Source organism: Scatophagus argus, chromosome 2, assembly GCF_020382885.2.
Source record: "Scatophagus argus isolate fScaArg1 chromosome 2, fScaArg1.pri, whole genome shotgun sequence".
Taxonomy (NCBI): Eukaryota; Metazoa; Chordata; class Actinopteri; family Scatophagidae; genus Scatophagus; species Scatophagus argus.
The window spans coordinates 18,239,734-18,254,986 of NC_058494.1; the positions used below are offsets into that span (position 1 = coordinate 18,239,734).

Below are 15,253 nucleotides of genomic sequence, written 5' to 3' on the forward strand. Positions count from 1 at the left end.
AAACCGTGCTGTGCTCTTGACAGAAAGGATGCTGAGCTGGCACTGTCAGAGGTGATCACTATTCTCATGAGTCATTTGTCTGGTCTGTCCATCCTAGAAAGTTTCCCGTCAGCTCACAGGAAGCAAACGTCAGACGATTTGGTGCTTGTCAGACTTCTCAGTCTGAACATTTGACAGACACAGGAAAGTCAGCTTATCAATTATGAAATTAGGGTATTTTAACAATAATAAAAAGCAGTTCAATCCATCAGAAAATGAAACAACGTTCAAGCCTTGATTTCATAAAGGAACATTGTTTGTGCCGTTACTGTTGCGTTTGCAGGAAAGCATAGCAAAGAGGGTCTCCTACAAGTAACCAAAGCACACACAGATCTGACTGTAGCGCAGTCTTTCGGAAAAAGAAAATTAGATCAATTTTCACTTTAGTGGCAATGGAAGACTTCTGTTTATACATATGAATTCCATATTTTTTTCCATTTATGTCTTCTGACATTTGTTGACATCATAACCCTGTGCTTTTGCTGTGCCATTAACAATAAACAGACAAATTAGCTCTGTAATTCACTCACTAAATCAGCATGAGCTGTTTTCAGAAATGTTTCAGTGGCGTGAAGTGTGTCACAGTTCAATGCGTCTGAGGTAAAACAAATCAGAAGTCATTTCAGGCCAGCTTCCTAAAATATGAATACAATCCTTAGTTATGACTTTAAGCTCTGAATAATGTAGTCTTTCTGCTTTCGCTTGAACAAAACATCCTGTCTTGATCAATATGATTATTTCCTCATCTAATCAAAGTCATTCATGTTTGCATTCCATATTCTTGCCAGAAATTTACACAACCTTAAATCGTCAGTCTCTCATCAGCCTGGGGTCTGTTTAGTGTCTTTGGTTAAACTTTCACAACAGGTGACAGTCACATCAGTTTAGTTACGTCTGGTCTCATTCTTTAGGGTTAACTTTTAAGCACTTACAATGTGAGTAGTAGTTTGACCCTCACACAAGCCCACAAAAACTTGACTTTTTATTGTAATGTTTAGAAGTGTAAAGTCGTTAACATGCTTTACTCATTTAAAGTTAAATCATTCTGTCAAATCATAATTAAACATTATAGCTAATAAAAATCATCTCTCCCAGGTGAGACAGTGTTGTATAAACCTTTTTGATTAGGGGCAACGTGTGCTCGAGCTCACATCATCTCATAACTCCAGGGACCCTCAATGAGGCTTTCAGGTGGAAATGTTACTAAATATGTGTCCCAGATGGATAGGATTATAGCAAAAACAGTCTCGCGTGGCTTAACAGGGGTGGATGAAGTAGGGAGGAAACCATGCTGACGGATATGGCAAAAGGCCATATGATCGCTTTGTTGAAATAATTGTGGCATGTAATTATGTATGGATGATTAAACAGAATGTAATTACCTAGACTGCTGACACAGCTGAAGCCTATAAATCATTGTGGTTTTTGGAGATAAAAACCCTTAGCTAAAAAGCTCAGCCCAGCAGTTCCATCTGGTTTTCATATGCACATCATCCAATCTCTTGTCGCTGAACACAATACAGTTAAACCCCCCCTCAACTGTCATGCTACGTCACTTTAGTCAGCGAGTTTGTGGATACTGCAAGAACATGTATACCTTCGTCCATTGGCTGGTTTTGCATGAGTTTGCTCAACCTTTCAAACTAATACAAGTATGCATCATGAAAGACTCACCTGCTTGCCCTCCAAGGTGTACAGTCTCCTCACTGCTCCAGAGTCCAACTTGATAGCATCTGTGATGTCAGTGAGCACCTGCTCAAAGGAGTGTGCCGTCTTCTTATTGAGAAGTATCCGGACCGCTTTGCGGGGTTTCACGCCGCTGCGGATGACCGTGACCAGCTTGGGTTTGATGAAGTCCTTGGACTCGCGCTGCAGCTCACTCTTCAGCGGGATGAGAGAGGAGAGTGAGCGAGATGTGCCGGACTTGATGCCTACTGACCAGTTGGGGTTGACGTTCTTGGTGTAGTCCACACGTCGGAAGGGCTCATTGGAGGCACACACATAACTCTCGCCTGGAGAAAGAAATCAGTGGGTCGCCAGTCAAAACACAACTCTCTGGCACACACACAAGTATTGAATGCACCATAAAACATTGTGTCCGCATTAGATGAAACAGCTGACCAACAAAGAGTTAACATTCCTCAGCTGAAACAAAAAGGCACGTTCAGAGGCCAGGCCAGTGTAACATTGTCCTCTCTCATTGTTGAGCTGCTGCACTGGACTTCCTCCAAAGCATTTTGTTTTATCTGCCGGCATTCCATTCGAACAGTTAACACGCAAATGTTTCCTCCAAAGAACGAAGTCATGTGACACGTACAGGGGCTTGGCTGGTAAATGAAAACCACAGCAAGAATGTCTGGTGGTGAAGGCCGAGTGTTGGATGTGAAATTCAACACTGAGCGAGAGAGAGAAAAAGTAACATTCTGTTTCATGCTACACTGGTCACAAAAGTATTTAAGCGTCCACAAGCACGTAGGTTTCTCTCAGCATCACAGACACTGTGATACACAAAAGATATTACAGACTTCACATGTGTATGACTTCACTGTAATTTCTGTTCTGGATATTTACAAGACAATACAGATCTTTCAGTATCTTTTGGTAAACAATTCATTTTGACTGAAAATCAAATCCAAACAAGTTTTTAGCGATCTGATGTGTGTCAAGACAGAATCGAGGTGCAGTCTAAGAAGGCCATATGAGAGAGTGTGTCCCATGATACCTGGTTTTATTAAGCTTGCAATTAGCCAAAGACTAATTGAAAGGCTAGGCCACAGCTGGGGGGACTGGGCGACGGCTGAAAACTAAAACAAAATAAAACTGGGGCTGTCATTTATCTGGGGGACAGTGGCAGAACACTGAAATGCCCTCAGATGGTGACTGGTGACAAGTCTATTCCCTGAGGTGCAGAGAGCTCAGGTGCGACGTCCATCAGTGACGAGAAGGGAGGCCCAGTCCCCCTCCGCTGGCTGCTGTCCTCATGTGGACGACAGATGAGGTCAACCTTAACAGAGCTGTCTAACCAGTCCGCCAGCTTTTACTGCAGTGGCCACACAGCTGCCACTAATCCAAAACCCAAACAATGGCACTAAATAGGAAACATAAAACTGATGCTATTAAGGAAATCTGAAAACCACCAATGAAGTGACCTCCCGTGATCCAATGATATTACCAGCATGTATGGTCCAATGTTTTGCTGACATAATATTCAACACTGTAGTAAAAGGAAGTGTTTCAGGCATACATTTGATGGTCTATCTTTTACTAAGCAAAATTTGTACTATAACTGTCAAATGTGTTGATTTCCTGGTGGTTTTTCCACCAAGAAACAACCTCATCTATCAATAAAGCATTCACATTCATGATGCAGCTGAGTGTCAGCCTGGAGCCAGCCAAGATTATTGGAATTAAATGATGTGAAACAGAACTCCTTTTTATTTTCGATGAGTATTTAGTGAGTATTTTCATTCTAAAAGTTGGTATTAAATTCAGCTTCAAGAGTTCAACAGGGACAGTCCCCTGTGAGTACCCTGACTTAATGAAAGTGCAGTACTACTGTAACTCACTGAAGTACCTCTCTAATGACTGCACTTGCAGTGGAGAAACTTGTATTAGTGTTTTTTTTTCCCCCCTCCAGAGAGAAGAGCAAGAAGTTTATCCATTAAAGCATGAGTTCGCATTATTAACATTTACCCCTTGAAGAAACCTCGTGAAGAAACCTCAAGAGCACTGAAGTTCAGAAAAGGTTGGGGTTCCTTAGGGCTGTGATAAGTAAGCTGACATTTCCATTTTCAGCCACCCAGCACTCATTCCACATTGCGGCTGATTACATCAGGAATTCAACAACACTATAAAATACACAACATTTCTGATGTTGTCATGCCTTCGTATATTTGTCCACTTCCAACCTTGAAAGACTTATTTTGCCAGTTGGTGCGAAGAAGGTCCTTGGCTTGCACACTTGCCATCATCACAGCTAGAACTCTTATGTCAGCATGTTACGCACACTCACTTATTCACGTAGTAAACTACAAAGCTCTTCTTAAACCCAGTTTAGCATCTGCTACTTGTAGCTTTTCTCAGCAGTTCAATAGGGTGTTAAATTGGGAAATCTTACAAGTAAGAACCTGCAAATATTTGACATTTTGCTTGAAAATGATCAGGACAATTAATCCAGTATCGAAACGGTCGGCAACTAACTTTCTTCATCCGATTGGCATTTCAATTAATCGACTACTCGTTGCAAATCTACAGATCAGCTTTAAATATTCTAATGAGGAATAGTACAAACGGGAACAGGGAGCTGAAAAGGATTGCTGGCAACAAGGACGACACCTCCAACATGTCAATAGGGTAAACAACCTAACCTTGCTGAGCTGTGCAATGGAATAGCAATCACAACTGGCAGCCTTTCATGATATGGCTTGGTGCAACTACCTCCCCCACTATGGGAAAAACCATATAAAAGTTGACTGGTTGGCTCAGTAATCCCATCCAGCCATAAGGGCCACATGTGTGAATGGTGCTTACTGGGTTTCCACACAAAAGAGCCCCAGCAGGGTCTCAGTCAATGGAGGCAGACTGCTGAGCTGTGCAGCAACGTTCTGTACTGTTCCCTCATTCTGCCGATTAGATGGATGAGCAAAAGAGGATAAGACACTGGTGCTCAACCAACCTGCAGTGCATCTCGTCTGAGTTTACCCAAATCACAAGAAGATCTTTTCCCACTCATCCCTCATGTTACTGAGCCACGCAGGCAGCTTGTTTTATTTCTTAAGGTTTTTAAAATATCTGACTCTTTAGACTTTCGCCACTACAGCAACACAATTGGATAGTGTAATTTCAATGGAGGTGCTCACAGTATTTAAGAAATCTAATTCTTACAATGAAAACTCAATATGAATGGAAACTTCCAGACACAACTTACTCAGGATTATTAGAATTTTTTATCCTTTTGGAATGAGGGTGAACAATGAGCAACTAAGACACTGTCCCCAGAAAAGACATTGTTGCTGATGGTTTTAAAGGTAATTTCCTAATGCTTTAAGGGCCATAAAGGAAATGCTATATTCGTCGCCTTTTCCTGACAAGACTACATCTCCAGTAAATTTGGTTTTAATATTATCATGTGCCAAGTCAGACTTGAAGCTTTCAAAACAGTCAGTTGTATACCCAGGATATTCATTCATTCATTCAGCAACAATGTCCTGTTCATATCAGTGCAGAAGTGCAGTAGCAGAGTGCTCTGTTCCACATCCAGTGCACCAAAACAACTTTTGCACAAACTGCCAAACTAGTGATGCCACAGAATTCAGATCAGGCTCTGGCCTACATCTTCCTCAGTCACTCAGGGGACAGGGCATAGGAAATTAGTGTAGTACAGTGTCCAAAGTTTTAGGAGGATGTGAGATGAAAATAGACAAGTATATGAGAATAATGACTGAAGTACGAGGTCAGTGGATCCTGAGTGCATGTGGCAGAGCAGTAACCTCTCGTGTTAAAGAGGATTGCAGGCAAATCACAGTACAGGCCGGCACACCCTGGGGCTGAACATGAAGATTAACTTATTACTGAGAGGTCACTGTCCCTGCAGGGCCAATAACACTGCAGGAAAGTGAAAGGCTAGGCACAAATGTGCCTTCTGTGTCTGCAGTATGGGACTGCTTTTCGCCATATTGTTTTTTTTAAACATCTTTTCAAAAATAATATAGTAATGCATCCAGCTAAACCTGTTTGGAGACTAATGCCAAATGACTAATTGTGCACCTGTGCTTTCAACATATCTCTTTCAGAACTTTTACTACATTTATTTGAACCCATTTTGTATTAAAACCAATCCCTCTGGAAGAAGGCAATGAAAAGAAACTGGCTGGGGACAGGGAAGCTTCCATCTTTCAAGCCCCAAGGGTAAGACCATTTTAAAAGACTTTAACAGCCAACGGACCACAAATGGACCCTACAACAACATACATATTCATCACACGTTCATTTCCTACACAAGACAGCACTTGGAGGTAAACAAAGTACCTTCAAGCCTACACAAACAACTCACTAATAGATACTAAAGAGGGAGTGAGAGAGTGAAAGAAAGGGTCCAGCTGACATCAATGGACACTGATGTACATTAGCATAAGCCTGTATGGAAGCAAAGCTGCACTGAGGAGGGGTCTGCCTGTGTGACACTGGGGCAAATATGTCAGAACAGTTATGTCAATGATGCAAATGATGTGTATGATGCCAAGGAAGCCCTGCATTGCAGTCATTATACTGTACTCTTCAGGGATAAATGAATGTATTAAAGTAGATCTCAGCACAAAAGGAGCACTGATGTCATAGCAACCTTTTGCAAAGACAATTTTCCAAACTGGCAACACGGACATTAAATACACTAAGCAGACAGCATCAAGTGCCAGTCCTTGAAATATGAATATGTTCTGAGTGACCTTTTAAACTTCTGGCATAGTCTGTCCGCATATATGTGCATGGGCCATTTAGCGGATGCTCAGGGCAAAACTAGCTTTTATAAAATCAATTGCATGTTTGAATCACTAACACATTATCTATCATCAATATAATCAAGTGTTGAGGCCCTTTCTTTCATGTGGTCACATGGCGTAGCTGTTGCACACATCATCGCCCTTACCCTCCACCAACTCATCCAGGCTGGTGATCTTCCTGCCTCCATCCAAAGCGTATAACGTCCGGACTCCTTGAGGAAGGTTGACGTTGTCCGACAGGGACCGCGTGAGCTCCATGAGCAGAGCATCCAGAGACCTGAACCGGTCGTTAGACACGGCATACACCAGGCCTTTAAAATATTTGTCTCCATTGCGGTAGAACCGTACTTTTCTGGCTTTCTTCTCGGACGTGAGGGACTGAAGAGTGCGTGTGCGGTAGAAACTACAGTGCGCACTGTGCGCCGGGCTGGGGACCAGACCGTTGCCTTTGGACCCTGACTGGGACCCGGAGACCGAGTTGGTTCTCGGGGTCCGATGGGGCTTCTCTCGTTCCTCGAAGTGTTCAAATTCAATACTTCTGCTCAGCGACATGTTGTCTGCCTCTTTCTCTTCCAGTTTTAATCAAAATCCCGAACAGAAAGACAACTTTTTATCCACAGAGAGCTGAATGAACGGTGCGTGCGCAGCCGGAGAAAGGAGGAACACGTGCGAGTGTCCAGCCTCCACAGTCCAGTTTGACTACTTGCTGCACCGGCCTCTCGTTACAACTTGAAACACGGCACCCCAAATACGAAACAATCTTAAAGTCCGCAAGAAATGAATCCCACCCTCGAGCTGATACGTCTGCCTACTAAACAAAGCAGGAGCTGTAGACTAAACCAAACGCCAACTCGGGATCATCCGGTTAAAAACGTGTAGAATAAAGAGCAGCTGTGTTTGCCAGACATCGCAGTTTACCTGCCGTTGGCTTTCCAATAACTAAGTAACCTCAGTTGAGTTGGGCGCACAGCACCAAAAACCGCAAGTCGCCTCCTTTCCAACTTCACATCCTTTCTGTGACTGGTCGGTCGCACAAGCTGTCAAATCGGTGGATAATAGAAGAAGAGGGGGGGGCGGGGCCTCCCCGCCTCAGGGTCCTAATGCTCTCTATTGTTCATTGTTCAATTGGCCAGGAAACAATCAAGTTTATAGGCTACTCATGACTAAAACGTGTTGAAACTGTAAAGATACTAGGCTGCATAGTTTTTATTGATTGCAGATTATTATTATTAATTAAGATTCACAAAACATACTAATGTTAGCTATAGTAATTAGCTTAAGCTAATTTCATTGTCCCTAATGCCAGGAAGATATCATCATTGAAAGATTAAAATTGAAACCCCAGGCAGTATAGATAGATAGATAGATAGATGCTTTATTGATTGATTGAAATTCAATGTATTTAATTTATTTAATCTAATAAACGTGCACATAGACATAAAAATAAACATAGAAATAAAATGAGTAAAATAAGTAACAGCTTGTCGAACACAAATTTAACTTCACTGTCAGCTATATATGGTGTTAGCAACCTCAGAGAGCTTGCTAGTTGAAATGGATGGTGGTTAGCAGTTAAGTGATCACAGAAAATTTAGATTAACAAATCAACAATCAGGACTTTAAAAGATGTCACTCTGTATTTGTTTAGACACAAAGCTTGCAGAACGGTGGATGTAACATTGTCAATTGAACCTCAAGTGCTAACAACAGGATGCTCAGCTGAAAGCAACTTGGTGACCGAATATTTGAAATACAAAGAATGACAGAAATATTTATATTATTTATTTATTTACTTGGAAGTAGATAGATAGATAGATAGATAGATAGATAGATAGATAGATACTTTATTGATCCTGAGGGAAATTCAAGAGTAGTAGTTGGGCCTACTCATCAATTTATTCAGCCTAGTTATTTTTTTCATGCACGTCTCCCATGCTCACATGCTAAAGAAAATTTTATAAGCCCGCCCTACACTAAAAATTGATTTTTGAACAGAAAGTTGACAAGACAAATTGCACTCAGAGATGATAAATTGCTAGATTAAGTGATTTATTGATCTGAAGCCTACATAGGTTAAAGACAAAAATAGATGCATATACATACAGCATATCACACACATAGAGATAGACATAGACGGACCGCTGGGTTTATCCCTTAGGACATGAATATAGTATGTGGTGCAGAGTGCAGCAAATAAGATGGACTCTCTAGGACTGCCAAATAGTAAGCCTGGATTCTGCAGGGCAATGCCAGTTTTACTCACCACCTGGTGGGTTCCTCACCATTATTCCCTGCCAGGCTCTTACCTTGTGTGTCACCACCTGGCACAGCACAGCACAGCACAGACTTGAGCCACACCATCTCTGCAGCTTGTCAGAAAGCAGGGCAAGCAGTAGCATGGGCAAAGTGGGGATGAGTTAACCCACTTTTCAACTACAGTAGCCTAATTCCTGAAGTGAGAGAGACAGAAACTAATAAGTTTTTCTTTGTCACAATTTATAAACACTAATTAGGGACAAGCTAGTTTTTGAAGGCCAATCAGTATTTTTGTCATGTATTTTTTTTTTTTAATATATAATGGTTCACTCATAGATGAAAAAAATAAACAGCATTTTGCATATGCGAATAGTTCAGATTTTGAAATACAAGCCACCTTTACCCTGTTTTTACAAACATGGCTAATGTAAACAAACCTTTAACAACACCGTAAGACAAACAATTGTAACTTTTCAGTAGACATGGATCTTCATTTGAATCCCAGTTTCCTTCTATAAGGAGTTAGTTAGTATTTTCAGGGTCCATGTGAACAATATTGAAATTAATATCACATAATATCAACAGAACAAAAAGAGTCACAATAGGTCTGGAAAAACTAGATTTTTTTAGAATTTAAAAGATATGGCAGCCAGGGTGTGAGAGCTACATTGTTAAGTTGCGTTCTTGTATTTCGATGGTGCAATGACCCTTTTTACGTTATCACAGAATGTCTTTTTAAGGAAGAGAATTTTTCTTTTGAGTGAACAGAAACAAAATTATTTAAGTGACCTTCTCTGTCTGCTCGCCAAGGTTTCATTAATCTATTAATTCTTTCATTCCATGCAAATCTATTTAAATATGACCAGCATGTTTCCAACAACATCTTAAGAATTCTTAAAATTGAAAGCCAGCTGTGTTGGATGCATTGTTTGAGAAGCCTTTGAGGGAGGAAGTCTCTCAGTAGAAAGCAAATAGGAGCAGGCCTACTCTTCCTCCCGGCAGAGGGAAATCCTGTACAGAATGACAAAGCAGAAAATCCCTCAATGACAAGAATCCCCCCTCTCTAAAATAAAAATCACAATCAGCTTGGCAATAAGGCTTAAGCCTCCCCTGACTGTTTCCTCTGGTATGTTTGGTAAGCTACTAATATAATGTAGTTTATGAGGGATTTGTGGAATAATTCTCCTCAGCCATTTATATGAAAATCACTTAGCAAAACAATCCACTCTTAAGGAAACAATACAAAGCATGCGATCAGTTGCAAAGCTCGGTTTGTTTCTGAATCACATGCCTAATAAATTTATAACCTGATCTTTTTGAGAACTGGAATTGTAGTGTCTTGGCTCAGGTACTGCATATCTGCATACTGCACCATGGCAGACACCAGGTGTCAAAACCCTCACACAATTTTAGATTAATGTGTCAGTAAAGATGAGGATATTTCCTTGGGGTCAGAGGTCAAGAGAGAGGAAAAGCAGCAACTGAGGAAAGGTCGGTGCTGCACAGCTCTCTGAAATAAGACCCTCCCAAAGGCATCACAGTCATAACTGCAATGAACATTTTAAACCCCAGTTGGTGCACAGATTTTTAAAGATAAATCAAAAGAGAGCTATGGTGAATACACAGGTCCAACATAAATATATCACAGTCATTTAACTAATTCATAGGTATAAGTACATTAATTCACACTGAAATCCATAAAATGCTGTTTTGTTTTCATGAGATCGTGCTCAAACTAAATTCTGCATAACCTAGTGAATATCAAAGAGAAACAAAAATACTCCAGCACCCTCTAGTGTTGATGTGGAAGCTGTGGCTACGGAAGCTGCAACGAAAAGGTCGAAGACTACTCACATGAACGAAAATGTTTATCTGTTTGTTGTTGTGTTTGTTGTTGTGTTTAAGAACGACGTGATTTGTTAGGAGTGATATGACAAAACTGTGCAACAATATTCTAAATAATATGTAGCATATAAACCCATCACTTAGAAGTTTAAGATTTAAATGTAAATGAAAGGCCCAAATATTTCCTTTTTCTCACTTGTCACACACACACACACTTCATCTTCACTATGTACAATTGTACAATGCCCACATCACTTCAGTTGCCACAGCATTTTGCCTGTCAGTCTCACAATTGTGAACAAGACCCTGAAATACTTGAAATCCATCAGTTGGGGCAGGAACTTGCACCCAACCCCCAACCTAAACACCATAACAGAGCACATCCTCAGACTTAAAGCACATCAACTCTGTTCTCAGCCGCTTGACATATGAACACCTGAGGTCAGCAAACCGCAGACTGAAGTCCCTAAGCACACCTATAGAATCCCCAGATGGTGCCCTCCAATCTTCGCCTGCCTAGTCCTGGCAAGGTTGCTTTTTCAGAAGATGCTGTTCTCACAGTCTGACTTCTCACCTGGGACCAACTTGCACTGGAAGACTTTACAAAAAGCTGTTGCCTCAGACAACACAGCTGCAGGATCAGAGGCACATGCAAACCCCTTCTCTATAATAAGGTCTCAGATGGGGTCAGAGAAACCCCATGGGACAAAAGCCAATTAGCAGCATTTAGTACCAGTACAAACACCAAGCACACAATTTAGGGAATTTTGGCTCCTGTTTGATATCTGTATACAAAAAAATAAACAAATATTTCCATATCTCCAAAGCATAAAGTGAAGTTAAAACTAAATCACCCTTCAGGTTTGGTGTCAGTGTTGGCAAATAAAGGTCCAATTTGATCTAACTTAATTTTTGTCTCATGTTTGTCATAATATGAATGAAAGCTGGCGAACTTTGTACACAGATTACTTCAGTTAGGACCATAAAGGATATCCAGAAATTATCAGAGGTTAATGTGGAAAAACAATGCAAAAATACGCAGGCCTTCACGATATTCAGGTTTATGACCAATGGCATTTGTCAGAACTATGAAATTGTCACTGGTGAATGTGGATGTGGAGGATAAATCAATGGTTCTTCGGAGTTCAGAGATTTACAAAAATAAAAATAAAACATTAAGCACAGTTCCATGCATTTCTCTTCAGAAACATGCATGACAACCATAAAGTAGACAAAAAGCAATCATTCTCAATGGGCATTATCAAAGACAAGGGTGTTACAGGTGCCTAGTGAAGTGAGCCTGCTTCAGCTTGGTTAGAAGACATGAGCCTAGCACTCCACTACTAAGACAAATTGAATTAAAGCAGGTCACTTCAGGTTTTACACCATTTGGCAGCAGTGAGTCTGAGGGGCCACATTTTCCCACAATGACCCAATTCTCTCACATTCAGTTAAAGGTAGAGCAGTAGCATTGCTTGCAAGTCAGCTGGCATGATGTTGTAAGTGAGTAGAGGCTGCATTACCATGTGTAGTTTGAGAGATGAAGAAGAAGGTTAAGTTAACTGGGAAGTATTAATCCCCTGTGTAAAGGCTGACCTTAAAACGTGACCAAATAAGGGACAAAAAATAAAAAATGTAGTTATCCAGCTCAGAGATCTAGCACAGTATGTTGGTGTGTTGTATTATTTTACACATTATAATACATCATTGCCACTATTGTTATAACAGTGTTGTTTGTGTTAATGTCACGGGACACCATTCGAGCATTATTTTACAAGTTACTTACGTAAGTCAGTGCACCAAGACATCAAGGGATGGGTGTGGTGGTGGGTTTCTGCTTAGAGGCGAAAAATGTGTCTGGAGGCTAAATTTAGTCTTAAAATGTAAAAGTTTTCAAAAATATTTGAAATATTTAATTTTCTGCAACTAACAAAAACATTTGGAAAAAGTTTTTGCTTTGTCATGTTCGATGTACTTGTAGTCTGTTGACAATAAATGGATGACAAAAATAAGTTGAAAACATGCCAGTAAAAAGAGGTAAAAAAAACATCATGCATCAAATATTTCTCAAAATTAGAGATTAAAAAAGCTAAGGTGTAATATTATGTTTGACTATTGTATTACAATAGAACTTTTAAACGCCACTTTGCATGTCTGACCAGTAGATGGGACTCTTACGCCTACTTTCACTGTAGCTGCTCTGCTCCCTTCAAACTGGTGCTTTATTTTTCAGCATAAATAACCATACCATTGGAATATTTTGTTTTCACATTTGAGGTAAAGAAACACATACTCATCTTGTGTTTTTCCAGGTGATTTCCTAAGATTGACTACAAAGGCATGCATCAGTATAATAAGAATCAAATCCTACATTACCTTCATTACCACCAGTACCTCAAAACAATATACATGAGGGAGGGAAGCAATGTGATCAGAAACAAAAATAACAGAAAGAAATGGAAGGGATTTTTTTCTTTTTTGAAGAACCAATTAGAGTGTACAAGAGGAACAAGGAAAGTGTGGAGAAAGGGGATATGATTCAGTGAGGTGTGGATGACATGAGGTATTTCTTAAAGAGATGAGTTTTCAGACTCCAAAAGACAGTGGAGAATAACTGGAGAGGGGAAAAAAATCTCTGTACCGTCAGGGAAAAATCCATGTATGTTGAACAGTCCACATGGAGTGATGAGCAGACTGCAGAGAAGAGAGAGCTGCATTGCTGCTCAAAAAAGTAGAAGAATTTCAAAAGAAGATTTATTTAAGTCATTGAGTGAGTGTAATTTCCACATCAGGGCCTGTTTTGCTCATGTGCCCACACAGAATTCTTTCAAACCATTCACTGCACTGCTCTGTTGTGTCACTACACCTTGTGGCCTTGACCTAACATGAAGCACACCTCTCTCATTGAGTAGTTCAGACAGCAGAAAGACACATCTCTGATCAATAACATACTCTGCGAGGGAATTAAAAAGACACGTAGACACTAATAGCTCTGTTAATCTGTCAGAGCCGGTTATGGTAGATTACAGTTGGAGAGGTCATCGCATTGAGCAGTCAAAATGAATCGAGGCTGACACATGTCAGAGTGAGGGCATTGCTTGGGCCTGATCTCATCCAAAACATCCTGCTGCTCTTCAGAAACATCACTGGTCCTGGTGTGTTTGTGAGAAGCAGCCTGTACCCATCAAAGGCCTAAGCGCTTTACACACTGGTGTTGATCCGATGCTATTGTAAGGTATTGGCTCATCAGATGGCATTATTGGGCTCTGTGATAAAGTGGCAAGCGGGAGTGAAAATATTTGATGCTAAACCTTGTCCTTTAATGACAAACTTTTTTTGCATTAAAAGACAAGGACATTTTATTTTTTAAGAAAAAAAAAAAATTAAGAAAAAAATATTGGTACCATCAATAACAAACCCTTTATGTTGTGCTTACAAGTAGTAAATAATGAGTTTCTTAATTATTAATATTTACTAATCTTTGCATATGAGTTATGCGCTGCCAATAATAACAACATTTGGGTTGCCAGTTTGTGAAAGATCAGTTTTTTTAAATTAGTAATTATGCTGTCACAAATGTTGGTAACCCTTGCAGTTGGTAAGTAGTAATAAGTTATCAATAATGCGTTTCGACAATCCAAATCCATGATGAATTAAATTTCACAACTTGGCAACCCCACGGTTATTAATATTAATAGATTATTTAGAAAGCATTGGTAAAAGCTTCCTAAATGATCTAAATGAATGCCCTATTACAGAGTGGTATGACAATGTGACAGGATGGTGATGGTATGTTTCATTAGTGAAAAGAATCACAGCCCTTCAATACAGTAAAGTAGTATTGTAAAAATTGCATATTCAACTACTACTCGTATACTGTATCAGTGGGTGAGGACTATGTGTTTACATGCTGATGACTCTATTGCAAGTATTAACTGCGCTATCACCACCTTCTATATAACAATTACTCAATGTGGGCTATGATGCACAGTTACACCGGTCACTGCATGTCACCGAAGATCTGGCATATAATTCACAGAGATGTGTCAGAAATTAGCATTGTGAGCAGTTGGGCATTGACGGATGTCTTTCACTGTGAATATCAACCATGGTGCTGGTGAATAAGTCCTTTCTCATCCAATCTTGTCACAAACTCCTACAGACCACTGTGATGTCAGAGCCAGTCTGTAAGTTCATGCACTCATATGAGCGTGTCTGCTTCTGCTGAATACACAGCTGCTGGACTGAAAGGCTTCCTGTAAACCTTATGATCCAGTGCTTAGTAGTAGTTGTTGATGAATGAATCAGCATATTAATGATCTGAGGTCCAGTTAGTGTGAGCTTTCGATGACACATTCTGCATTGCTTTTTGAAAGGGAGTAGCTGACCCGCTAAAATAATCCTCTTGCCATCATTTAACAGTTTTAAACTAAATGCTTTTTGATTTTTCAAAAACCGCTTAATTCTAAAATGAACATATGAACACAGGCAAATATTAATATCATCACAATATCACTGAACTGGTGATGGAATCTTACAGATTTGAGGTCTTGTGTTTAGGAGGTCATTGTGACAGATTAGAGACATAAAACCCTGATCTGATTTGGGGTCAGCTG

The 15,253-nt window shown here is 40.2% G+C and overlaps 1 protein-coding gene and 1 long non-coding RNA gene across 9 annotated transcripts in view; both read right to left on the bottom strand.

Moving 5' to 3' along the window:
- The window catches only part of dclk2a (doublecortin-like kinase 2a), a 38,912-nt gene extending 31,338 nt beyond the window's left edge, over positions 1 to 7,574 (bottom strand). For 5 of the 7 annotated variants that reach the window (XM_046415339.1, XM_046415306.1, XM_046415297.1 and 2 more), the window contains exons 1-2: positions 6,683 to 7,574; positions 1,714 to 2,051 (exon numbers count right to left, since the gene is read on the bottom strand). In XM_046415339.1, the coding sequence (XP_046271295.1) occupies positions 1,714 to 2,051; positions 6,683 to 7,088 (744 nt within the window). In that variant the 5' untranslated portion in view covers positions 7,089 to 7,574. The remainder of the gene's footprint in view (positions 1 to 1,713; positions 2,052 to 6,682) is intronic. The other 2 variants (XM_046415322.1, XM_046415331.1) reach the window with 1 other exon arrangement.
- Positions 7,575 to 9,091: 1,517 nt separating this feature from the next.
- LOC124073327 overlaps positions 9,092 to 15,253 on the bottom strand; it is a 103,362-nt gene continuing 97,200 nt past the window's right edge. For both annotated transcript variants that reach the window (XR_006845667.1, XR_006845666.1), the window contains one exon: positions 9,092 to 9,803. This is a non-coding gene — a long non-coding RNA (uncharacterized LOC124073327). The remainder of the gene's footprint in view (positions 9,804 to 15,253) is intronic.